General features: G+C 40.9%; 1 protein-coding gene across 1 annotated transcript in view; it reads left to right on the forward strand.

Annotated features, from left to right (window-relative positions):
- The first annotated feature begins 5,843 nt into the window (after positions 1 to 5,843).
- ALCAM (activated leukocyte cell adhesion molecule) overlaps positions 5,844 to 26,621 on the forward strand; it is a 121,034-nt gene continuing 100,256 nt past the window's right edge. The window contains exon 1 of the mRNA XM_071561625.1: positions 5,844 to 6,227. Coding sequence (XP_071417726.1) covers positions 6,125 to 6,227 — 103 coding nt within the window. The 5' untranslated portion in view covers positions 5,844 to 6,124. The remainder of the gene's footprint in view (positions 6,228 to 26,621) is intronic.

Here is a 26,621-nt window from a genome sequence, read left to right on the forward strand (position 1 = left end):
AAACTGCACATTATCAGTATTCTGATTAGATTTGATCAAGCAGGTTTTTGAAATTACATAGCTCACAGAGAAATCAGCAATTCAAGCAAGAATTTGAACTTTTTTACCAAAACCAGATATAGCCTCTGTAAAAAGGAAGACAAAATTAATTTTAATACAGTGGTATTTAAATAGTCTTTCATTGTTGATGCAGGAGGGGCACTTATGGCTGTGTTTTTTGCTGCTTTTAGGATTGCTCCTCACTAGAACCCCAGTGAGGGCAGTCCATGAGGAAGGACCAACCTCTTGATGCCTCCAGAGCCCCCATTTGCACTATTTCACATTTCAGAAGCTGTGATAGCACTACTAATGCTGTCTCAACACTAGCTCCTACACCAGCTCATCTGATCCCACATAATCCCTGAACAGTTACGTATTGCTTCCTGACTGACAGCATGCCAGCAGAGATAAAAGGAGGATGATGGGTAGAAAGGGCCTCCCTTCTCCTCTTTTGCTCTGCCAGGATGCTGTCTGCACTTGTATCAGCAATGTGAGTAAAACTGGACAACAGAGGCCGATATTTGGTACCTGGCCCAGTTTATGCCAGAGCTGACCTTACAAGAATCAAGCTAGTCCAAGCCTCAGCCACAAGTGACACCAATGGTATAGAGGGGGAAGATGCTTCCACGTAAAGCTGGATCCAAGACCACCCCTTACTCCACTCCTTTGTTAACAGCCCTGTGGAAAGGATCCTCAGCCCAAGAAGCAGCTTCACAAGTCAAGAGCTGTCTGAGCTCTTCTGAGAACTGCATTCTGTACTGCTTGAGACACAGGGAAGTCCATCCTGCACTCAGGCAGACCTGCTGTGGGTAGGTCAAGAGTTGTCCCGACCCATCAAACAGGGCAGAAAACTCAGTGACATCCTAATAAAACATATGACACTATTCTGTTTTGTGCTCTTTCACAGCACACCAGCATTTCAAACCAGATGTTGCAGAAGTGCTTGCAGGACATTTTTGGCAGAATGCAACATCTTGTCAAGGATGCTCCTTAGTACGTGGGCCCATCACTTCCTATAGTATTAAAATATTTTCCTGTTACAGTCAGAGAGTGTACAAGACTAGAAAGAACAGAAAGTCAAAGAATTTGCCTCCATGAATGCTGAGAAAAGGGGAAACACTGCAGCCATTTTAGCAATGCTAATAATCTCATTCTTTTTATTAAATATATTTTATATCTCCAATATATTATCAGTGTTACTCTTCACATTCTAGCACTGTGTATCCCACTGGATTTTTAAAGAAAAAGAATTCTTTGCCCTGAGAAGTGGCACTTGTAATGAAAAAAGACACCTGAAAACTGCTTACTTTTACCCACCTTAAACCTGTTATGTAAAAGGCAAAGACAACTAAGCTGTCACAAAAAGCAAATAGGAGACCAGCAAAGTTGACATATACTGGTCCAGCCTAAAGAACAGGATAGCTTTTTCTCTTTATGCACTTCTCAATTAACAGGTAAAGCCACTGTGGGTCTTGTATATTTTGTGCATAAGACCTGCTTATAGACTAACATTTTTCTTTTCTTCATGTTTGTTTTTGCTTGTTTATGTTTGTTTGGTTTTAAGATTGATCACAAACTTTTACAACAACCACCAGCTATATTTCCAACTCCTTTATCCCATGTTCCACTCATATTTTATGAAAATATCATCTCAGCTGAAAGCATGCTGCTTTATTTTGTATATATACAAGTATAATGTTATTTTAATGAACAATACTGGTCTTTTAGTTAAATTATGTAAAAAACAGGCGCATTGGACATGGGTAATAGGAAAATAAGTTTGTTTCAGAAGCCTAATTGCTATGCTGATGATTATAATAACAACACTGAAAGGTATTTGCTTATGTTTCTGAGTAGGATCAGTTTTGCAGCGAAGAAATACTGGAAATGCAGATTCCACCTATTTTTCTTACTCAGGCTTCATCAGGGCTTTTTAATTTATTCCAAACATATGGGTCTCAGTTACTTAGATCAGAGACAGTCAAATTTGTAGACAGCTGCAAAAACTCCACTGAGTAGGATTCCTTCTTTGCTGTGATTGGTCACAGCACATTTTTAGCACAACTGGTTTTTGACCATTTTCTGTATGTCCTGTATGTTCTGTTTGAAATACTTTACAGCCCAGAGACACTCCACCATGAAGAGCTGATCTAATTCAGAAAGACTTTACTACCAGTTATCCTCACAGGCCAATGCTGAGCAATGCAAAATAATTCCTCATAGACATAAGTATTCTTCTACCACAGCTTCCATCTTAATCAAGCAAAATCAGTGAAGGACTCTGCTTGGTTTCAACATGCTTTGGATTAGACTTTGCAGAGCCTTGTGTGTAAAGGTATTCAGGCACCTAAGGGGGCAGGAAGCACCTTGTGGATTTCCCTATTGTAATAAAACATGACTCAAGTCCCAGATGATTCACTAACGATTCCTGTAGCTATACTGTAACTGGCAGTATGGGTTACATACATGCTTAATCCTTGGTGTTAGACAATGTTGCAACGTTTATTAATACAAATTAAAGAATCTATACCTGTGTAGATATCTACGGAATTAACACCTTTAACTTAGCAGTGCCCAGCAAAACTAATATAATCAGATTTGCAGAATTTCAAGGCTGGATGTTGCACTTAATATTGTCTAACAATTCATGGGCAGCTTCAACCACAGAAGGCTTTCATTTTGCAGACTGTACTTTGGAATGCTGAGTGAACACAGCATGCACAGATTCATCGGCATAATATTAACTATCATCCACTCACTATTAACTACCGATTAAATAACCAGGAGCACTGAGCAGTGCTCTAGTGAACACTATTCTCTACTATTCTTGCTAGAAATTTGCTTCCAAAGTAAATATTTTATGCACCTGTTGTAAATGGGAAATGATGTTTCAGTTTAACAAAAACTTTTTGGTTTTATGCACAACCATTATTAATGGATCACATTTTTAATCCACTTGGTCACATAAATAGAAAATCTATGGTTTGATAGGATTAGGCATTTATCAAAGATTTTGTTGTTATTATTATTACTGCTTTTCAAACACAGTTATTTTATACGGATTTTTTATATGTATTAGTAAGTGTTTTAAGTTCTTCAAAATAAATGATTATTTTGGACTTTAAAGCCAAGCAGTTGTGGCTTTCCCAACAAATCAGAGACTCACTCATACACCCATTAACTTCAATGGGAAAAAGAGCATGGCCTAAGAAAATAATTTGTAAACACCCAAATCTGCATTCTATCAACCCAATAGACATTAAAGGAATTAATTACAAAGCTCAGAACTGAGGATAGTGGAGATGACATAGCATATCAAGATATCTTCAATAATTATGTTAACAATTTCTAATCACATTTAAAAGCCTGTATTTATCAAAATACCTGAGTAATCTGAGCTTGAGATGTTTTCTATTTACTTAAAATTCAAAGAGCTCCTTTCATGTGAAAGGTAGAAACAGCTTGGAAGATAAATGACAAAGGAGTGAGGGAAACCCTAAACAAATCACACTTCTGATTTAAATATTATGTCCTTAATGTAATCTCCCACATTTCTCATATTTCTTCTAGACTTAGCACATTCAGAGCAAAATAGTGCTCAAATAATTTTTCTGAACACTATCTTTAACATAAATTGTAAAATGACTCTGCATGTTTTGCCTGCTTGAAATGTATAGTTCTATAGCTTGTGTTTTAATCTCTGCACCATGCCACTGGAAATTATTTGTAATATTCACAAAGACTTACTTATTCTCACTCCCACTGACAGAAAACATATACTATTCATTATGTTGATGCAAATGAGACAGAAGTTAATCATCTGCTTTAAAACAAGATGCTTGGGCATTATTTAATTCCCTAAACCAGCAATCTATGTGTTTGTATGTATACAAACCGATCTCACCATTGCCATGTTTGAAAAAAATAATGTATACACACTACATGTACAGTGAATTCTAGCCTATACGCCTTTTCCTCTACTGTCTTTATTTGCACTCAGACCCTTTTTAGACTTGGCCTTTTCTGTCTTTTTTTTTTCCCAGCTACAATCCTACTAGCTTCAACAGGTTTGTCCATATCAACGAATAAGGCAGGATTAGACCCTTAATTTGTCATGGAGCCCAAACTGTTGCAAAACCAGCACACACTTATAAAAGCACCAGAAAGTAAAAAAACCTAGTAGGAATACAAGTTTGAACTGATGGCCATTTCAATGCAATTCTATAGAAAGCATATCTCAAGATTTCAAGGGGGTCTCCAGGTTTGACAGCAATAAAAATATCAAATATCCCTACTAAAAAGTACCCTACTGCTTTTAGACATGCAAGAAAAAAACACTGTATGGAAAATAATAATTTGCTTCAACCGGAAAAGAAAAAGACTACTGATCTTAAAAGTAATTTTTTTGGAATCTGCTTAGTTATATGCCCATAGACAGAATCTTCTGAGAAAACAAAGGATGACAGAGCTCTGCTGAGCAGTACGCCCAGAAAGTAAAATATTTTTAAAACTGATTGCATAGCGTGCCTTACACAATAAGAAAGATCTACAATAATGTGGAAGAACAGAACTTTTTGAAGTGAAGACAATGCTTTAGATTTAAAATTCTACCAGTGAAATACCTTTATTCCACTTTACAGAAAACAAGTTTGATACACAAATACAACAGGGTGTGTTATTCTAAACCTACTCTGTATCACTGTAATGTTTAAGTATTCTTAGTTGCTAGTCATTGTGAAATTATTTGGAGAATAGTAAATATATTTGCATGCAGACTGGTTAAATTTCTTTGACTTCCAGGACTTTTGGGGAAGTTCCCGTCCAAGAACTCAAATAATCACATGGTGAAGTGAGATAAAGCACTTGACACTTTGGATTTCACTACTAGAAAGTCCCTCTGGAGAGACCACACGATGTGCATTATTCATAGTTTCAGATTTTGGACATCAGTCTTACTTCATATGACAGCGTGGGCTACATGTTGATCACGCTGTACTGCTAGCTGAGAAATTTGCTGAGTGACTTCAGGGTGCTTACTTCCCCCTCTGTGGAACAACACTGCTTACTCAGATCGAAACAGGAGAATTGAGTACTGTCCATGAAAGCGCTGCTTCTGGATTACATTACTCGACGAGCAATCTTTTTTGACCTTTAGGGCAGCCGACTTCCACAAGTGACGAAGGATCACCTCTTTTACCCTGCAGCGCATTTCTTCATGCAACTAAGCGTTGTGAGCTACCTTCAGTTTACTCAATCCTCTTCTGTATTAATTAAATCAGATTAAACTCATTGTTATCTTTGCTTCCTTTTTTTTTTCTTTTTCCCATTTTGGCTAGGAGGAGGACCCATCACGTTTCTATACACACAAGAGAACAGGCACCGTTATTATTACGGTACGTTTTTAGCTTCGAAGTACTGGCATCCAACATGCACCCTGAGCACAGCCCCAGAAAGCTGAGCACGCACCGAGCAGAGGCAAAGGTAGGGGAGGTGAAAGGGTGTCTGCTTGCCCCGCACACCCGCCAGGGCTCCCCCGCTTTCACAGCGCCCCTCGTCGCCCAACAGGCCCCGGCGGCGGCAGCGCATCCCTCGGTGGGGCGCGGGGCACACGCAGGGGGCTGCAGCGGGCACGGGGCGGTACGGGCGGTGCGAGGGGCACGGAGCAGCGCGGGCATTCCGGGGCTGCCCGCGGGACTCTCCCCGCGCCGCCGCCTGCACGCCAAGTGCCGCGACGGGGGCGGGGGCACGGGGGGCCGGGCCAGCGCCGCCGCCGCTGCCGCCCGGGCTCCGCCTCTCCCGCCGCAGCGCTCAGTCCTGGAGCGCCGCTCGGCTGCCAGAAGGAAGCCGCCACCTGCTCCGGTGTGGAGTCGCTCCTCGCTGCGCGCCGCGAGGGAGAGCAGCCGCCCCGCCGCCCGCGCCCGGGAAGTTACCGTTCCTCCGGCCGCTGGGAGAGAGCCACCGCCGCCGCTTCCCGGCATCGGAGAGGGAGAAGTGGCCGCCCCGCTCCGCTGCGAGAGGGAAGAGCCCCCGCGGGCGCGTCGCCCCGCTCCGCCGCTGCTTCCCGGTCCCGCTGCGGGCAGGCGGGATGATGGAGCCCCCCGCCGCCGCCGCCTGCACCTCCTGCCGCCGCCGCCCGCTGCCGCCGCCCCTGCTCTGCCTCCTGCTCGCCGCACTCTGCCTGCCGCCAGGTGAGCGCCCGCCCGCTTGCGGGAAGGGGCGGCCGCGCCGTCCCGGCCGCGCGCAACTTGTCGGAGGGGAGGCCGGGACGCAGGTGGCGGTGCCCGCCCGACCCCCCCTGCTGCCGGCGGGGCCGCCCGCCCTTCGCCGGACTCCCCGACACCTTCCTCGGGGTCTCTGCGCGGCCGTGCGCCGGGGGTCGCTCCTGACCAGTGGTGCCCAGCACATCCCGCTCCGGCTCGGAGGGGAGCGGTCCCCTCCTGCCCTCGGGGAGGGCGGCCGGTTGATGCCGTCTGTCCTGCGAGAAAGGCAGGAGCTGCCCCAGCGGTGAGGGGAGGGGGGAGGTGGCGGTCTCACCTTTCCCCGTGGGCAGCGGCGGCGGGTCCCTCCGGGGCGTTGTCACCGGGCGCTGCCCCTGCGGGAGAGAGAGTCGAGTCTCGCTGCGGCGCCGCTTTCACTTCCAGGCACAGCGAGCGCCGCCAACTTCGGCGGTTCAGCCGCTCATCCTCTCCCCGCCTTCAGCGTCGCCCATGGCCGTGCCCGGCTGCCCGGGGGCCGGTGGTGCCGGTGGGCGCCCGGGGAGTGCGGTGGGCGCGGTGCCCGCAGGAGGCGCGCCCAGAGCGCCGCTCCCCTTGGGGGTCACAGGATGGGACAGCGCGGGGTGGGTAGCGCGGCTCAGGCTGCTCCGGAGGGTTGGCTTGGCACGGGCAACTTCCCTTCCCGTCCCCGCTCGGTAAGAGCACCCTCGAGGCGTTAGGAAAGTAGGAGAGCGCTGAGAGTGCTAAATACCTAATTGTTCTAGGAATCTTCTGGCCATGAGGTGTTTGTAGGCTTTGTTTTGTAAATATTGAGCGTGAAAGTGAAATTTCAGGGGAAAGCTGTGAAAGTGAGGAGTTCTGCATTCAGTGTGGAGACTGTCTCATTATTCTTGTAGAAAGAGCGTCAGCCTGTGGTAAAATGTTGTATTGCTTTAAGAAATGTCTTTGCCTCTATGTGCCTGCCTTTGCAACAGCGGAGGGTTTGCAGAAGTGTTGGAGTTGGTGTTTTTTCATTCCTGGCCTCTGCCTGGTTATTACGTGCTCTCCAGTTAACCATTTACGGGCAGCATGTTCTAAGAACAGACGTTTTTCACGAGATGCATTTATGTTTGGTTTTTACAAGTTCTAAGTAGAAAATGCACTACAGCAAAAAAGGCTGCTGAATCTGTAATTTCAATTAGTATAGTAAAAAAAATCTGAATAGAAACAAAAGCAATATTGGAACCATAAGCAAACGTCAGGCTGTGCTGCTAGGCTTTTGCTTTGGCATATACAGTGTATAATCACTGTAATATATAATAAATACCAGTCTTGGTGGCAGAGCTTACAGAGAATGCTGGTTTCTGTGGTGTAGAGAAAGTCTTCAGGAAAGATTGTTCATTTTATGACATCTTAAAGGCATGTGGAGTACCCAGAGGGATAAGCACCTCAGCTTCTAAGGAGCAAGACTGGACTCCCGTGGAGAGATTTATTCCAGTAAATACAGAACAATCTTGCTGGTTGTGTGGCTGTCTGCATTTTCCTGTTGAAGTAAATCTGAAACCATAAAATACTTTAACTCAACGGTTGTGTTGAAGAGTTGTATAAATGATAGGACTTGGCCATCTAAATGGGTTGGTAGCAAAACCATTTACCTTGTTCTTTCTGCTCTTCATTCCTTCCTTGCCCCCTCAAGGAGAAGCTCAGGCTTCTACACATGAGTAGAAGCCAGCCCCACATCAGCTTAGCAACTTCCCCTGCGGTACAGAAAATGGAAAACTCAACAGTAGATTTAAGCCTCTAATTCTCTGTCTATTCTGAGGAGTATAAAAGGTACTTAAATATAAAAATACTTATACAAAGGTCTTGATATTGTTGTAGTTTCTCTTTTTTTTCTCCTTACTGTCTCAGATATTTTAGATGATACCTAGTTTGCTGTCATCTAAAACAACTTCTGGATGTATTATTACTCTGTCGTGGTGCTTGACTTTTGGGAGTTCCATTTGAAGTTTGGATACAGAAAGCAATAGACAAGATATTAAAAGCATGTTAAAGGTTTATATGCCGCAGGTGTAAGTATCTTCAGCAATATCCCATCTGGACTGGGGATCCTTATGATAAAATTGGAGTTTGTTTCTTCACTGAATTATCCACCTAGAGAGAAAGATGTCCACCTTAATTCAAAAAAAAAAAAAAAAAAAGGAGGGAGTGAGGGTCCTGGTCCACTTTTGGTACTAGGAGACTAACTTAACTCTAGGTCAGGCTGAGAACACCAATTATATGTAATTTCATACTTTTCTAGATGAAATGGCTGTATGTGAAAAGAAAGGCAACTCTTAATCAGCAGCTAATTGTGACCTTTGTAAAGCTCCCCCCTCCCCCTGCTTTCTGGTGAATTAGAACAATGAAGCTTTATATTTCATTACTAGACTTGTTACATATTGCTATGTTGCGTAAGGGGTGTGAGACTGAAATGTATAATGTTAATCTTTATGACACTTGCTGTGTTCTCATTCCTGACTGCGTTTATTTCCTGGTGTATCTGGTATGACTTTGAGCTACGGAAACTGGATTTCTATATTAGGATGTGAAGTTCCCTTGGGTTTTCTGAAACTGAAGTGGGGAAATACCTGCAGCATGTGTTATGTGTTCTGGTATGCCATGTGTCTGTGGTCCAGTACACAGGTAGCAAAGCCAGACTCATTCTTAAGTGAGTTACAAATTGTTAAATTGCTTGCTTTGGGAAGTGTTTTATAGATTTAAGTAGTTTTTTGGTTTTGGTAGAGGAGTCTTCCAAGATAAACTATTTTTCTTGTGCTCTCCCTTCCTCTGTTGGGTTTTTAGGACTCAGAAGGTAGAGGGCAACAACAGAAATCACACAGGTGTGTAAATCCCAGAAATATCAGCCCAGTAGTTTTTATGGAAGAAAATAAATGTTATGTTCATGAAATAGATCTGCGGCAAACCATATTTAATTCCAAGATACCTTATTTTCACTTTTTAACCTTCATAAGAGTAATGCTCTTCCTTACAGTACTGTCCATTCTTCTTCCGGAAAGTAACCTAGGATGTTAATGTGTTATCCCAGGGTAAAATAGTTTCATCTTTTCTTTGGAGTAGAAGTTAAGCTATTTGTTGATGTACTTCCAGCAGAAATTTTTGGGGAGCAGAATCTAGAAATATTTATGCAAGATGACATATAAAAGGTAAAATAAAGAAAATAGCATTGAGTGTTTTGCATAATGCAAATTAGATATGTATGATCTGGATAAAACCATCTTCTCTATTTTCTTGCAAATATGTTGCTTCTGTAGTGTGGTTTATAGTCTTAAGCGTATGCATACTGCAGATTTCCATGATGTCATACCTGATTTTATATGAGGTCCTTCTGCACCATGTGTAAACAAGCATTTCTGTAGCAGCAGTAGTTGTAATGTGTTGGCTGGTCTTACCACATCACACCACCATGGGCTTTCTTAGGTTCCTACCACAGAACTTTGTGGAGAGAATTTTTTTCAAGGCAGTTTTGGACGGCTTGAGTGAAACAAAGAGATTGCTGAATAGGAAACCAGCTACAGAAGAGCCAGACCCGTCTGTGTATACTTGGAAAGCAAAGAAGTCATAAAATATTCTTGGTTGGAAGGGACCCACGAGGGTCATTGAGTTCAACTCTTAAGTGAAGGGCCAGTACAGGGACTGATCCTACTCTAGTAAACTGAGCCAATTTAGCATCAATACTTGGAGCCTATTAACACTTGAGAGACTGAATGTGCTTATTTTGTAGGAGCTATAATTTGTAATTGGATCTCCTAACACTTGGTGGTCAGTATTCAGTTTACCCTTTTTGTGACCTGCACTACATGATGATCACAGATAAGCTGGCTCAAGGTCTGGTGTGCAGTGCTTGTTCCTCTGCTGTTTCGCACATGGCAGATTTGTGGGGTTTTGTAATACTATCATGCTGATTGTGGAAACTCCTTTTTCACATGACTGATTGTATGCTTTCATAGTATGGTCTTGTTTAGTTCTATCAGCTTTGATACAGGACTAGACTTTATATGTTGGTTTTTGAGAGATACTAGCTTGTCTAAAAGCCATACTTTTCAGGCTCTCTCTTCAGTGCTACTCAAAGTTCCTCAGGGTTGACTACTTTGTAGCTTTTTCCTCTGGTAATGCAGTCAGTTTGTATTAGAAAATCCATGTAAACTGCAAGGCCACATTTATGAAAATTGAGGACCAGTTGCAATATGCTGATTTCTCTCAAGTTCCTCTGCCTTCAAGAAGAATAGTTACGCTTCCATGCACTGATGCTCAAATGAGAGACTCTTAAAGAACTGTAAATGCTGTAAGGTGATAATTAGAATTGACTCAAGTAGAACGTGATTTTTCCAGGAAAAACTGGATATTAACAACTCCCATTGATTTGAAATTGTTGAGTGTTATCTTCCCAGAAGACAGGGCTTTGACCTACATGTTCTTTATCTTGGTATATTTTCTTTAATGAGAACAGGAGGAATATTAAAGAAGGCTGTACATTTCTGCCTCTAATACGCTTGAAAATGAATCTCATCATTCAGAGAGGAGATTGCGGTGCACCTAATGTTCTGACAATCCTGTATTCTGGTAGTGTCAGATCAAGTTTCTTCCTTTTTTCTTCTCTGGTTTTGTTTTCTTTTTTTCTTCCCCAGCATGTTTTGTTGAGGATGGCCTGAATCACAATTGGTCCTACACCAGTGAATGTTAAATCTACTGCTCCACAGCAGTGGCTCTCTTGAGGAAGATCTGACTAGCTTAAGATCAAATTGCATTTGTTACCATGCATATAGGTCTCCAGAAATACAAATAAATATTTACTTACTAGAACAACTGCTACTTCTACTGAATGGGTATTTTTATTGTTGATAAGAAATATGCCTCTTTTGGGAGGTAAGAAAAGAGGGAAAATGATAAAACAGTGGAGAGAGCAAGGCAAAGTTCCTGCAGCTTCAGAGTATGATTTTTAGAAGTTATAAGGGGTTAGAACAGTTCTGTAGTGTTTGTCTAGGAGGCATTTGAAGTGCTTTCAGTAGCAATGGAAATACTGAACTGTTGCCTTGATAAGAAGCAAAAGGTGCATTCAGTGATTTAATAAGTGTTTAAGCAGTCTGTATATCCATATATTCTGTATTCAGTTAGCTTGTACTCTGTATAGTTAACCCCTGTTGTGAAGAAAAACTTCAAATGCTTGAACTGCATTCATGCGTTGCGTTTTGTGCTGTGGCAGCACCATCTGTAGTACCTCCTGGTATCGTTAATCATGGGTATTGGTCACAACAGTTTTGGACCTGAGGGACTACTCTCAAATAGCTGCCAAGGATAGCAGAAGTCTCCAGGGCAGGGTCTCTGGCAGGCAGTGACATTTTGGCATGTGTCAGGAGCTCTGTGTGGTGGCTGTCTCCTCTCAGCTGTCTCTTGCATGCAGTGTACCTGGTGGGTGTGTCCCGCCTGTCCAGCCTGGAAGGTTTTGGGTTTTTAACAGAACATTGATTCTGACTGTAGTTGGCATCTTGTAAACTTTGAAGAGTTATTGGCAGCTAATTCAATAGAGGGAGCTCCTCTACCTTCCTCTTAGAAGCAGCACATCTCGGCTTTTCCCAGACCTCTGGCTTCAGCTTGAAAGTTTTATTATAAGTCTTTGCTTCTTCACAGTCTTCTGTAGTGCCAGGCTTTGTTTCTGGAAGCATCTTACTTTCGTCACAGGCTTCCTGTTGTGTGAAGGAGAAGGAAGGAGTAATCTGAATCACATGCTAGGGAAACCCAAAAAGATGACTCAATTAGAGATACTTCTCTTATGCTGCAAGGCTTTGTGTGTGCTTTAGATGGATATTCTACAGAATCAGGTTTCTAAGTGACATTTTCTTGTCTGGAGAGTGAGGGCAGGAAGATTAATGGAAAAGCCCAAGAAGAGTTCAGATTAAAAGGGGATATTTCCAGGGATGGAATGGTCCGAGAGTGGTGTGACATGAAATAGGGTACAAACAGGGTAAAGGAATGATGTACTACACTGATGTGGTGAGAGAAAGCTAGAACACTTCCAGTAAGATGTATTAGGTAGGACCTTTATTTAACAAAATCTATTTTTTCAGTAAGTTTTTTTAGCATTTTTTAAAGAAAAATTGGAATATGTATGCAATTCTGTAAACTGGGTCATTGTGAAAGAAGTCAGTCTAGATATGTGCTGGCATGCTTTTAACTCATTCCATGTCTCTAAATATGGAAATGAATATGTAGAGAAAGCAGATAACTGCTCTGCAAACTTAAGACTATATATTTACTTGAATCCTTTCCTTTTTAAAATATTATTTCTTATCAGGTGATTTTGCAGCTAATTATGAAGTTGTATTTAAAGACCACCCCTTCTAAAAAAAAATCCTTTAAATCCAGTCACCTTCAAGTAACAAACTCAGCATTATTCTTCAATCAGATGAACTGTGCACAAATGTCCTTTATCATGTAACTTGCTGCAGAAGTTGCATTTTTTAAAATCCATTTTTCCCCATTTAAGTAGAGAACATAGCCATGAATATTGGAGAACAAAATAGATGTAGCTTGTGCTCAGCTTGATCTAAGTGTGGTATTTTATACAACTGACTTATTTTAGAATTTGGTGCTTTTGGGGTTTTTATGTGAGTTTTTGGTGGATTTGGGTTTGGTTTTGTTTGTTTTGGCTTACTTTAGAAAATGGCACGACTGATTTTTCAAGAACTCACTGTTGAGTGTTTATCATGCTGGCCAGGAAGAATTGTGAAGACTCATATTTTAGAGGGTTGGTGCAGTTTATCTGAAGGATAGAATGATAAATGTTCACAAACGAGTCTGTAACTGGCTAGCTTACAGAGAATATCTGGGTTGAACTGGGCTTAAAAATGAACACTTGAATAGAAGTATGAGATCCTAGTGTTATTTGTGAGATGTGGTTCTTTAATTGCAGTTTCTGATTTATTTTGCTGTTAAATAGTTATCTGGAGTATTAACCTATGTATTTTCCCCTTTATGACATGGATTTTTGTTTCATGAAACGTAGAAAGGAGAATGTGTTTAGCAAAGCGAGTTCTGAGACTCATGCAGATAAAATCATATTGTTTGTTTTCTTATTCTGGTTGTTTTGGAGAACAGAGTTGACTTGAATGGCCTTTACCTACAGAGACATACATGGAACAAAAAAAGATGAAGACTGGAATATGTAGTCAGGATTTGGGGAATTTTAATATAATCATGTAACTTCAGGAGAGAGAAGGATGCTGAATCAATTTCTTCATTCTTGATAGAGCACATCATGTGCTTGCATATAGTGAAGATGATAGGGTAAATATTATCTTAAAATTCACACAGTGAGACACCATTATAGGATTTGCTTTCTAAAATTGGGGAAGTTGAAAGTTTCTGACAACTGGTGATGTATATCCAGAAAACATTTGCATCTTACACTTGACAGCTTTAAAGGTTAGCAAGGGGATAATTTTTCCAACTTTAATTCATGACTGAGATTTTTATCAAGTGTTTTTAATATTGCTGCTCAGTTTTGAAACTTCTCTGCAACTTATTGCTAATCTTGATTCTTGCCTACACACAGAAACACTAAAGAGAGTCACTGTTATGAATGTCCACCAGCTTCCAGTTTAAAAGGGCAAATGACATTTCTTACTATTGCGTTTCTGCACAGAACTTAGTAATGCACAGCTCTATGGTTCATAAGGTAATTCTGGTAATTACAGTTAGTAGAGCAGTTCGTCCACAATATATTTTGTTTTTTAAATATATAAAACTTCCAGAAAATGTGTTGCTCCAGGAATTCAGCTCTTGATGCGGCTTCTGTAACAGAACTTTTGAAGGAGTGACTTTTCATAGTTCAGTTTGAACTTGCTCATCAAGCTGCCATTGAATGATGCAACATGTTCAGTGTTAGCTTTGAAGTTTTAAGTCCTTTACCCTAAAGGTTTAACCCCAGTTAATGTGTGGTGCCCCACAGCAGCAAATTCCTAAGTGTCTCCGAGAATCTCTGATGTTGGAGTGGGGCTTCTGAAAGTTCATCTGCAGACTTGGTAAGGGTCAGGTTCTGGTATTTCATCCAGACTCAGTTGTGTCTGCAGGTCATTTCTTGTTATTGCTTATCACTTTCTTAGGTACCCTGAAGTGTTAAATCCAAAACTTCTGCACAGCTCCTGGGGACAGCAGTGGGAGATAGTGAAAAATAAGTGGCATGTTGCAAAGGTGGCTATCATGGATGCAGAGACAGGTTAACCATTTTTAGTGAATTCACAGAATTTTTTGACATGTTCTGTGCACCTTAACATAGTGTATGCCTGCTCTGTAAGAAAGTTCTTTCCTATTTTGAGAGAGTCTTAAGCCCTTGATGTCAGTAGCCACAAGGAAGGCAAACCTTCTGGCCTGTGTATCAGAGGGCCATCCATAAGGGATGTATTGTGTTTGGCTGAGAGCCAAAGGCTAAGAGCAGGAGAAAAGAGAATTGTGGTTTTTTGGAGGTCTTGTTGTGGGAGTGGGAATGGAGCTGGGTGTTGGGACATACTGGCAGCTTTAGTCTCTGCAGAGCTTGCTGGCTGACTGCATGTGCTGCTGCAGCCACCATGGCAGCTCAGCTTGGAGCGGGCAGCCCTGGACAGCAGGCAGCTCAAGAGCCCGTGGACAGAAACTCTGCAATGGTCATCACCTTCAGGTCCATGGTGGCTGTTTCTTTCTACTACCTAGGAGGAGAAGGGTCAGTATTGTATACTACTTAAGCAAGAGATCTTCCTGCCTTTTGCTGCGGACATGCTCACTCTCTGAACTGCTGCAAAGAGGTGTCTGCTTACTTTAGGAGTGGAGCATCCCATTTTTATTTCTGCTCTGACTGGTATATAAAGCACTCTGTGGGTCACTTTTTAATCATCATGTCCCTCTTGCAAGTACAGCAGTGATAAGGAAGAATGGGCTTCAACAATTATGGTATGCTTGTGATCTTTGGCTCTCTTTCCATTGCACCAGGGACACAGGGCATAGAGGAATGAGTAACACTGTGTTTTTTTAATAAATGCTAAATGGGTGAGTGTGAGCTGCCATAAGCTTTTTTCAGAAAGAAGCAGGGTGTTAGGAGGGGTGATATCTGCACCCAGAGAAAGAGAGACAGGTGAATTGTTTCTAGCTGGAATTCTCAGTCCAGTTTTATTAGATGTGGCAGTGTAGTTTTGAAGACTGAACCTAATGGTTCAGTCCAAAAGCTTATTAACTTTTTTGGGCAGAAGCAGTGCTTATAAACTATTTTCTCAAAGTGAATTATTGTTAGTTTTACATATGGTTACTTCTGAGGAGCTTCACATTTGGAAGTTTTATGTAACTATATAAAACCCCTAGCCCTCTTGTTATAGTAGGATGCCTTAGGTATGGATTCTAATTCACAAACCCCACATACATAGCTGGCTTTTTCTTGTGTTTCAACTGGTTACTAGTCTTCTGTGAGGCGTCATCATCTGTAAACAGCAAGGATTGTTCTGAGAAGCTTTACATGTAAGCGTGAAGGAGCAGAGTGCTTAGCATGTTGGGGACTGTGACTGCTTGTGAGGAGGCTCTCCTCATGCATTGGAGTCAATATTTGTTTCTTTTTTGGACATACTGTACAGTACAGACTTTTCTTCTTAACCACAGAAGGGGGTTGGTGGCTCACAGACTGCAAGTTTCATGACAGTATGAGAAACTACAGGGTTGACAGACCCTGTTAGTTAAAAATAGTAATAGAAGTTTTAAAAGGAGTATTGCAATGTAAGCTAAAACTTTTCATGAAGTTTGAATTGGGTTTAGTTGGCTTTTTGTTAGGTTTTTGTTGTTTTGGTGATTTTTCTTTTCTCTCTTTAAAGCTGAACTGTTACTGTCTTTAGGAAAGGAGGGAAGGATAGTTACTAGAAAACCAGAAGTTTTATTGAGGCTTGCATTAATTCCAGGTGTGAGGTTAAGACCGAAATCTTCCATCTGGTAATAAAGTGCTAAGCTCAGCAGTGTCCCACTATCTTCCTCAGAAGCAACTTGAAAGTTAAAAACACCTCAGAGTATTTTTGATTCCCTTGGGTCAGGGAAAACAGAGGAGTGGATGTGGCTTCAGGGTTGTATTTAATTTATTTTTACTTTAAATATAGTTTAATAAAGAAGGAAAGGGATCAGTGATTTCTGGAGTAAGGGGCACCCTATGTCAGGCTTTTCAAACAGTGGTATTTGTAGACAGAAGGAAACTGCTGTGAATTGGGACTGACAGTGGCTTGGGGGAACCACTTTTCCCTTGGACATGTCAGCACTCCTGGGCTGTAAAGTCAGTGTGGAAGTACCACACCATGTATTTCATTTAAAAGAATTTGAGTGGTCTAACCTAAACTCTGGTACTCTAGTGGTGAAAAAATTGAGTTTTGTGTTTTTTGTGGCATTTGCTTGAGCTATACTTCAAACATAATGAACACTTTGTGGCCTCTGGCTGCTTAGTAATACATAGTTGCAACTGCAGGACTAGGTGATTTTATATGATCTTCTGCAGTGGATGCACATACTTGGTAATTTCTATTGCCAAAAATCTGTTTGTGAGTCTGAAATGCTTAATCTTGTGCAAATTGTATTTGCAGATGTACCAGATGAATTGTATGTTACAGAGCGTTGCCAGTGTCATGGGTAGCCAAACTTTATCCTGCAAGTGTTGGAACAGGGAAATTGCCTTATGATCTGAACCTGAACAGCACATGTCAAGGTCAGAAAACTCAGGGAAGTCCACCTTGCACCAGGATTTGCAGCAGGAGAAGCAATTCCTGTGAGACAGTATTTCTTCCCTCTGTTGCAGGAAGGGACTAGGCTGTTGCATGACTCTGGAGGCAGCCTGGCAGTGTCAGTACCACCACCTACTGCTGCCACTGAGGAGCATCAGTGTCCATGCGATTTATTGCTGGGACTAAGCCATGGTGTGGGCTTTAACTATGCCTTCTAGGTGCTGTATTTTGTATAGTGCCATGTGTGATCTCTTCTACTGATGACACATGTGAGTGGAGATTTCAAATTTTGTGAACTGAGTTGGGTGCAAAAGCTGTGCTTTTCTGTCATTTTATTTGTACAGTAGTCTGAACTTGAGTTTCCAAAATCATATGGAAAGGGAAGGAAGATGCAGAAATAGAGTACTGAAATTCTTACCCACCAATTTTTTTCTTTTGACATCTGAGGTTTAAGAAAAAAGGTGCAGAGCTCCTGTTTAAAGAAAGCAAAATAACAATGGAGGTGTCTGATTTATAGACAGCACTTGAACATCAAAAGATATTTGAGAACATTTCAGGCTGAGAAATAGAAAATATTTTTTGCTAACATGTTGTTTGCTAAACTTCACTGTGTCATTGACTAGTATATGTCTCTATGATCTGTAGGCTTTGGAGAGTGAAGGCATTAGGGGGGAGAACAATTAAGGAAAGCTAGAGTATTTAGGATTGCAGGAGCAGCACTTTGGATCTTTGACAGGGTGTATTAATGTGTGTACTTAAAAGTTCAGTTTGCTCCCACTGCTCTATAAGCCAATATTTATGACTGGAGCACTTATGAAGTAGCTGAAAGAGAAGTTTGCTGTCAGTAGTTGGTGATTGCGCCAAAGGCACAGATCAGCATCTCTGCAGAGAGTGGCATACACGAATAAAGGCAAAGAGCTTACCTTCAGCATGTTAAACCAGGTGTATCCCTACAGCTGGTGAAAAGAAATATTACGGCAAAATCATGGAAAAGGATCTTTGCAACAGAGACAGGGAAGTATGCAATGTCATTTTGGAAGGCCTGTAGAAAGGTGCTGCTGGGACAGCAGGGACAGACACTGTGTTGGCCAGGAGGACCTGCAGCTGGTGTATGTGAGACTTGTCCAGAGAACAGTCTGCTGAACCGGAGAGGGGGCTAGCTTTTGGATCTGGCTTGTCACATCTACTGCTGCTGAAGAGACAGTGGAAAGTGGTGTTTGTAATGGAGAGCCTGGGAGGAGGGAGAGCAGGCAGTGGCAGGAGGGAGAAAGCAGAGGGCTCTGGCACAGCTGTGCAGAGCCAGCATGTGCTGCCTCTTCCCCTTAGGTGGATGGAGGAGCTCAGTCCTCTGCACAGAAAGGGCAGCTGGATTTTGGCTTCCAAGTAAAACAATTTGCAATGGGAGAACAGAAAGCATTCTGGAAAACAGTGGGATTGAGGAAGAATCCTTGATCAGAGTATATTAAGGGAGATGAGTAGAAGCAGGTAGAAAAGACACCAGGGAGCAAGGGAGAACCCAAATTCAAGGTAGGGAGTGCCTGCTCTCCCCTGTCAGTATCACCACGTGCTCCCCTGGGTTTGGCAGTCACTCTGCCTCGTCCCTTTTCTTTAGCAGGCTGCCCCCTTCGGAAATGACCGTGTACTGCCACGCCACTGCACTTGTCTTTGTTCCTCTTTTGTCAGCCACACGGTCCAGTGTTATTTCCTGGCTCAGGAAGACATCTCTGCTTTCCCACAGGGATTTCTCCAAACTGAAGTGGTACCCTGGGCATACGTAGCTTTTGCTTGTAGGGTGACCACCTGAGCTAACACAGCCTTTCTAGGCAGTCTCCCTTCCCCATTTAGGGGGCAGTACAGATAAACCAAAAAGCTGATCATACTGACAGCCTTTTTTGGGGTAGGAAAAAACCCTGAATGTTTTCTTCTAGTCTTTTTAAGAGACTTGGTGTGCGAGGTAATGTGTCAGGGAAAGGGTGTCATGTGCTAAGCATAATCAATCTCTGGGTGACCTAAAAGTCTGTCTCTGTCCTGTTGGGCCATCAGGTGTTCTCTGGAGTGATGTGCACCTTATGGTGGTCATTCAAGATGGTCAAGATGTTCTCACTTCTGGAAGGAAGCAGCCTGTGCTCTCAGAATGCATTTTTACCAGTTCTGAAGAAATGACATATTCTGTAAACTTATAACAGCAGTTTTGGATAGTCAAAAAATCTAGAAATTAAGCCAATGTAATAGTTTTGAGCCATGATCCAGGATGTGTTTGAACACACAGCTTTCAATTTGAGTATTTAGATTCTTAAGGACCTAATTTTCAGACTAGATATTGCAAGGCCCATGCAGTGGGGGATACAATAAGCCTTAATTGATGGTGTAGAGAGGTTGCTAAGATGCTGAATACTGACTGAGAGTAGTAGTATCTTTCTGCTCCTTGCAGAGGATGTGAGGCTATTATAACTTGCAAAGAAATTGTTTAGATAGAAGATTGAGGTAGTTCAGTCTTCCTGAGTCTGATGCAAGTTCACCTCTTTGGCTGACTTCTTAAGCCTCCATTTTTAAATTGCACACGCATGGTTTTTCCGTATATAAACTATAATATATGAGAACGGAAGTATTTTTTTGTGCCTGTCAGCAGGGAATATGCAGCTTACTAAGCTTTCTTGAGTATAATTTTAAATGGAGAAAATGCTTCTATATAAACTGAGAATATCTCATCACAATATTTTTATGATAGTTAATTAAAATGTGAAGAAATCCTTTAGAGCAGATTTGCAGTTTTGTGACTTTTATGAGACTTAACATGAGATATCTATTTTTATAGCTATGCCTTCTTATTAGTTTTGGGATTAGGATATGTTTAAATGCATGGGTATCAAATCCTGTGATGATTACTTGTTTATTTTGCATCGTAGACTAAATTCAGTTATGGTCCCATTTGTGTGTTGTTTGTGTCCCACTTTTCAACAGATATTGTAGTGTGTTATTGTTATTGCTATTTAAAGTAAACTCCCAGAATAGTTTTAATTTCAGCTTGTATTTTTTAAATATTACGTTTCAGTGAAGCATATTTTACTAGATTATTGTGAATAATGATCATTTACATTGTTCCAGGTCCTGGACATCCATTTTCGTTGTACTGCAAGACTGTAAAATGTAAGTGAAGGAAGGATCACTGTGACTAGCAACAAGAGACTTAAGTAGAATCCTGTAAAATCTTGGCTCACAGTGCATGAATTTGTGATAGGAAACAAGACCTGAGGAAAGTTTACTGGGAGAAAGTGGGTGATATTAAACACTACTGTGTGCTCTGTTCTCTTTGCAGTGGACAGACATATCAATGCAATATTGATCTTTAGGCATAGTGCTTTCTACTTGAATTTGTGCTTAGGCTAAAGAAAGAATTGGAATGAAGATATGAATGGGATATGAATGGGCTTAACTATTTTTTTTGTCTTGCTTTAACCATGTTTATAATAGCATGGCAACATGAATCTTTTAATCAGATGCTCATCTGTCATCTTTAATAACACCTCAGAGTTGTTTGATTGCAGAATTTCTCAGTGTAGGAATAACTAAAGCATGGAGAAGAGTCATCAGCTGTAAATGTGAAGAAAGTCAGAGTCCATCAGAAGTGAATGTGATGACGCTTCAAAGTCATTTGCCTTGACCTATTTGTGTGAGTGACCATGTGGAGAGACTTGTGCTCCAGGCTGGCAGGGGACTAAGCAAAGGAGTAAAGGATGCTGCTCTTTTCTCCCCGTGGTTCATCAAACACAAGCTTTGGGTTTTTTGCAAAGATCTAGACAGAAAACAGGGCTAATTATCTTACAGATACGGATCCAGACTATAATGTATGTTTCCCTGATGCTTCCATTCCAGCCCAGGTGCTAGCATGGATGTGCTTACGTGAGCAGACTGCACTGTCAAAAGCAAAGCAAGGGAGAGGAAGAAGAGGGGAGAATTGTTTGTTATCCTGCCAGGAATACACATGTTGATGAGAGCTATGTTTGTATTAGCAGACTGTTCTGATACAGCTAATTAATCTGAATTTGTCTACCAAACTGTACCTTGGAGACTATAGTCCTTTTGCAGGTGTTGAAGGAGAAAACAGCGTATGGATGGAGTCTCACTGTTGGTGGTGATAATAGAGGGAACGTGTTAAACTTACTCTCTTAAGGGTTTTCTGAAGTATATTTTGTATTTCTGCTGAGAGAAAGTCTTTGAAGGATGGTGGAGAGTTGGATATCTGTCATCAGAGTGGTGGAAGTAGCATGCCTGGTTCACTTTCGGTCCTGCCAAAGATTTGTGTGCACTCTCCTCTGATGGTGCCAAGAGAAACACAGGATTACGAGATGTGCCAGATTTCTGTGACACAGATCTTCTTGGGAGACTTGTGGAAAAATGACTAATGATTCTTCCTGAGTCCTAGATTCCCTCCGAGAAAAGTAGTAACTTCCTATAACCTTGCATCTCATTTTATCTCAGGTCATTTACCCAGCCATAACACTAAATACCTTGAAGTAGTCCATATCATTTTGTTACAGCAGTTTGAGTTGAGTCTTTATTCATAGAGGGAAAGTGGGCAGTGAAACAGACGGACTGTTAAATAAAATACCAGCATTTCATATGCAGGCTTTTGTACCAGTGCAACTGGATGCATACTGAAAGGGAGAATCAATTATCTAGCTGCAGCTTATCAGACATTAGCAAATAGTAAGTGCAGTTTCATTTTATAATCAATTACCTAGCCCTGGAACTTGTTAGCAAAGGTTTGGAGCTGTAATAATTTTTGGTAAATGCCTGCACATTATCTCAGTGTATTTTTACATGCTGCATTTCGGAGAAATAAGGGAAAAATGTTTCTTTTTCCTGAAGTCTTTTAAACTGACTTGTGAAAGATGAAGATCAAGCCCTTCAATTTCTAAGCTTAATTTACATTCATCCCACAACAAAGATGATGGTGTGTTTTCATTTGTAGGCATGGATTGCTTTGCTTTCAGGTTTGTGAGTTTAGAGTGTTTGCATCCCTGTGTGGTTAGTTTAGCCACATCATTGTTGAGAATTTATGGATAAATGGGATAGTAACAAAGGATAACTCTTCTTTTTTTGTTATTTTTATTTTCTTCCCATTTTCTCAACAAGGATCCAAATTCCTTTGTGTGCAGAAGTTCTTTGTTGCTGGTGACAGGTTTTGAATGCACTGTGCCATAAAATTTCCAACTTTTCAGTCCTGCTAGCCCTTTCAAACCAGTGTTTGCTGTTCATACAGTAGCAACCTTTTGTGTTCTGATTTTGAAGTACCTTCTTATCAAGCATAACTTTGTTTAAATGTTCTAGCATCGTTGTTTGATTATTGACTCTCTTCTGTGATGGGGACTTCTGCAGCCTTTGTTTCTGTTTTTCTGCTGAATGGCAGCATGTGCTGTCAGCGTTGTATACCTCTGCCTAGTTTATTTCACTGAAATATTTAAATCAAAAAGATCTTGTGTGTAATGTAACCCTCTGGTTTTTTTCTTTTTTTCGGAAGTTTCCAAAATCTGAAACTGCAGGTATCAGAAATACTTGGATGAAGTTGCTCTGCTGGCCAGATCACATGGACAGGCATTATTTACCAATAGGATATTAATTTTTTTGAGTGTTTCTGGGTTATTTTGCTTAAGGTAAAAATAAATTTTGGTGAAACTGGTGGTCTTGTAACTTTTTATTTATGTTAATATTTGTTTATTTTGCCATGAGCATGATAAACTCTATTGAAACCTATTGAGTTCCTGCTCATTTTTGATTTTCATTTAAAAAAAACCTATTCTTGCTCTGTTATTTTGTAGTTGTTTATCACCACCATTTGTTATTTCTTATTGAAGGCTGGCTTTGATCAACTGGTTAGTTCCTGAATTGCACTGTATGACAGGCCTTCTATTTTCCAAAGAGCATTTAATTGGCATTAGTCGGGCTCTCATTAACTGCATTTTCTGCCTCAGTATGATCTTTTCTTCCAAACTGACTTAGTGTTCTCACTCCTTCTCTATTTTTAAGTGATAAGTAGCATCTATTTGAATTTATCTTCAGTTGTTTAAAGTTTGAAGAATTTTCTTGTTGTTTTCTTCTTCTCAGGTCCTCGCTGAGAAACTTGACTGCCAGCTGCAGGTTGCAGCAGCAGTGAAAATGAAAGCACTTCTTACACTTGAAATTTTTTTTTAACCCAGAAATATTTAACTGGAAGTAATGCTAAGAATAGCAACCTCCTCTAGGCTGACTGGCTCGATTGTCATTCAGGTTTCGATATCTATATTTAGTGGGGCTGTTTTTCTGTTCTCCAAGATGATGCAGGTCCTCTCAAGTTACCCCAACTTTCTGCACAAATAATGACAGGGAACCCAGATCACGTAGATGATTTAACAAGCTCTGGTGAGCAGGGTGTTACAGTGTGAGGCAGGTGTCTCCTGGCAGTGGTTTTTGGGGTGCTGGGTGCTGCTGGGGGTTGTGCAAAGAAGCTTGAATGAGCATAGCACTCTGGTGTGGTAAGGTGGTAGCTGTGTGAGTGTGGTGCTGGGCTAGGAGTTGATTTATGGAGGTTCTGCTCAGCTGCGTTGTCAACAAGGCAATTTTCCTTCTAGTTTTGTTGCTGCCTTGTGGAACATCAGCTCAGAGGTGCCTGAGCTATATAAAAGACTTAGAAAACTCAGAAAATCCTGTGTGGACAGGAGAAGGATGTAAGAGTCAGCTCAGCCATTTGCAGAGATGAGAAGAGGGATTTGGTTTTTACTGTGGTTTATCACCATCACCTTCTGGTCTCAGCCAGTTGGGGTGGTCCCACTAACAAATGCTGCTGCTGCCACTGAATCACTGCTAGTGCAGAGTGCCTAAGGGGCAGGAACTGGCTGGCTTTGGCCAGTTAGGAGACTCAATGGAAGTCATTGCTGCCATCATCTGCAGTGACATAATGAAAGATTTAAGTACCCTGAGAAGGACTGTGTTACTGGATGACGGGAGAAACTGGATGGAGGTGGAAAAGCTAAATGAAAGGTGTAGAATTCTTTTCTGTATATAAATTCAAAAAATAATAATGTCTTGCTGACATTGAGCAATAAAACACAGGAATAGTTCCTTTGCTTTCTAGTTTATATTTTTCACAGCTTATAAAAATGATATAGCTGTACTTCATTTATGTCTATCAATAATTGAGTCTGTAATTAAGGCTTTTATTACCAATAAACCCATGCAATTCTGTGTGTAGTGAATATTATTAAAGCCCATTTTTCATTATAAATTTCTCCTGATGATCTGTTACTAAAGTGGGATTTTTAAAATTTTAAAATAAATGACATAAAGCATTTAGTTGGCAATTTTTTTTGAGGATATGGAGTAGAAGAGAGCAATACAACAGAGATTATGATCCAAATGCTGCTATCTTCTTTTGGTTTCTTTCTCACTAAGGAAAAATAGAATTATTTTCTTTTTAAACCTTTAATATGGGTCTTGGGCATGCTGACTGAATGCTTTAAAATCTCTAATACTATTACTGCCAATCATTTGTTTTGCTTTATTGCTCAAAAGCTGTGAAAGTTCAAATGCAAGGAAAGGGAACTCTGAGATTTTCATAAACTAGTGCTTGCAAATTATCATGTACTTCTGCAGATGCCTTTTTTCCCTGTGCTTTCTGTCCTGTTACATTCTACAGAGGGGAAAAACTTAGCGATATGAGTGGACTCCTGATCACTGTATTTTTATATAGTGTGTGACTTATTTCCTTATAATAAGGAAATAAAAGTAATACTTACAGTTGATTATTACTATCTGCATTTTTATATTGAAATTACAAATTTGATAATGTTTTGAATTGGAATTTGATGAAGAAGAGCATACTGGGCTGCACAGCAGTGGTTTCTGCACCAGGATGGTCTGTTTCCATCCTACTTAGGGAGTTATTGCTGAAGTTGGACCTGCCACTTTGAAGACACTTGTCCTTAAAAGCATAGCTGTACTTCAGATTTTTTTGCTCTTTTCCACAGTTTGAGAAAATTGGTCCCAGATTGGTTTCGGTTTTTCCCTTTTTTCATTCCTCCTGTCTTCTTCTCCCTTCTCAATCCCTGACACTTTTGCTGTCTTATTCCCCTGTTTTCAGTACAGCTCTCATACAGCCTTGCCTCATCAAACAAGGTAATGAAGAGGCACACCAAGCTGCTCTCAGGATGCACAGTTTCCAGCTAATTGTGTGCTCTTGAATTGTCCTCTTAAGAGAATTATTTCCAAGATGGACTGTATGTCCCTTCACAGCCTGTTTCAAAAACACCTTTGGGTGTTTGAAGTGCTAAGGCAGCTGTCCAGTACCTTCTCCAGCTTTAATTCATTTACATGCTGCAAAAGTGGAGCATCCTAATTACACCCCATCACTTGGAAGGTCACTTTGGCAGCTTTTCCAATTAAATTGTCTATATCAGTAAAACAGGATTATTATTTATTTTTTTCTCAGATTTTTATTTGGCTAAGGCTCAAGTCTCTCATGTCCCCTGGGTAGTTACTCTAAAATGTCAGGAAGTAAAGAAAAACAGTGATTTTCTCTTGTAATGTGCTGTCCTTTCAAAACTCCTTTGATATCAGATTTCAGGGCTTGTTTATTGTAGCAGTGCTGTCCTTAGTGGAAGCTGGGCGATGTGTAGCTTCTGTCAACTGAAATCAAATCATCTGTCCTGCTGAGGTTTTTGCTTACTTGCTTTTTCTTAATTTCTTTTGCTGATCTTAGAAAGCATTTAATTTTTTTAGCGTTGTGAGTCTTCACAGTAGAATAAATCATGCGGGCATGTCGCTTAAATTCCATCACAAATCGAAGAGGTTCTTTGTGTTTATTGTAATTATTAAATGTGCTAAATATACAGGGGAAGACCCTGATTATTTCTGATGCTGACAAACTAATTCTGTTCTGTTCTGAGGTAGCAGCTCTGCTACTGAGATCACTGTGGCCTGATACCCCTGTGTGTGTTGCATACATAGCTTCTTTATTAAAACATTAAACTAGTGGAGTTCTGTGGAGGTATATTTTAAACACAAAAAGACCTTAAATTACACTTTTTACAATTGTGTCTGTCTCCTAGTCTGCCATGAAAGCTTTCCCCTAGGATTTTTAGTGCTTAGAGGAGAAAGCAGAATGGCCTGCTCTAATACATGCAAGAACATGTCTTGGTGACTGTGAAAGCTTGATATGTTTGTGTAAGATTGATCACTATACTTTACTCTTGAGTTTTGTTTTAGTTTTGCCCTTCAGAAGTTTTACTAGGGTAGTTTTTAAGTGCCAATATAGTACCTTAAGTGGGTGTGTTAGATATTCTTAGGTGCCAAGTTCTTTATTGATGTTTCCAACTGGCACTAAATTTTGTTAGGGAAAAATATAAAGCTAAGCACAAGGGATCTTTATGAATAATTTTATGCTTTCAAAAGTGTTATGCTTATCTTAATGCACACTTTAATTCTGCAGAAAGTATCCAAGTGAAAGACACAATGCAACACACTTAAATACTTTCTCTTCTCCACTTTAAACAACATATATCACAGCATCCCAAATGTTTCTGCTGTTTTTTAGTGCTAAAAATATGTGAGCAGATCATGGAGTTATGGAAAAATTGCA

Source organism: Pithys albifrons, chromosome 1, assembly GCF_047495875.1.
Source record: "Pithys albifrons albifrons isolate INPA30051 chromosome 1, PitAlb_v1, whole genome shotgun sequence".
In the NCBI taxonomy this organism is placed as follows: Eukaryota; Metazoa; Chordata; class Aves; order Passeriformes; family Thamnophilidae; genus Pithys; species Pithys albifrons.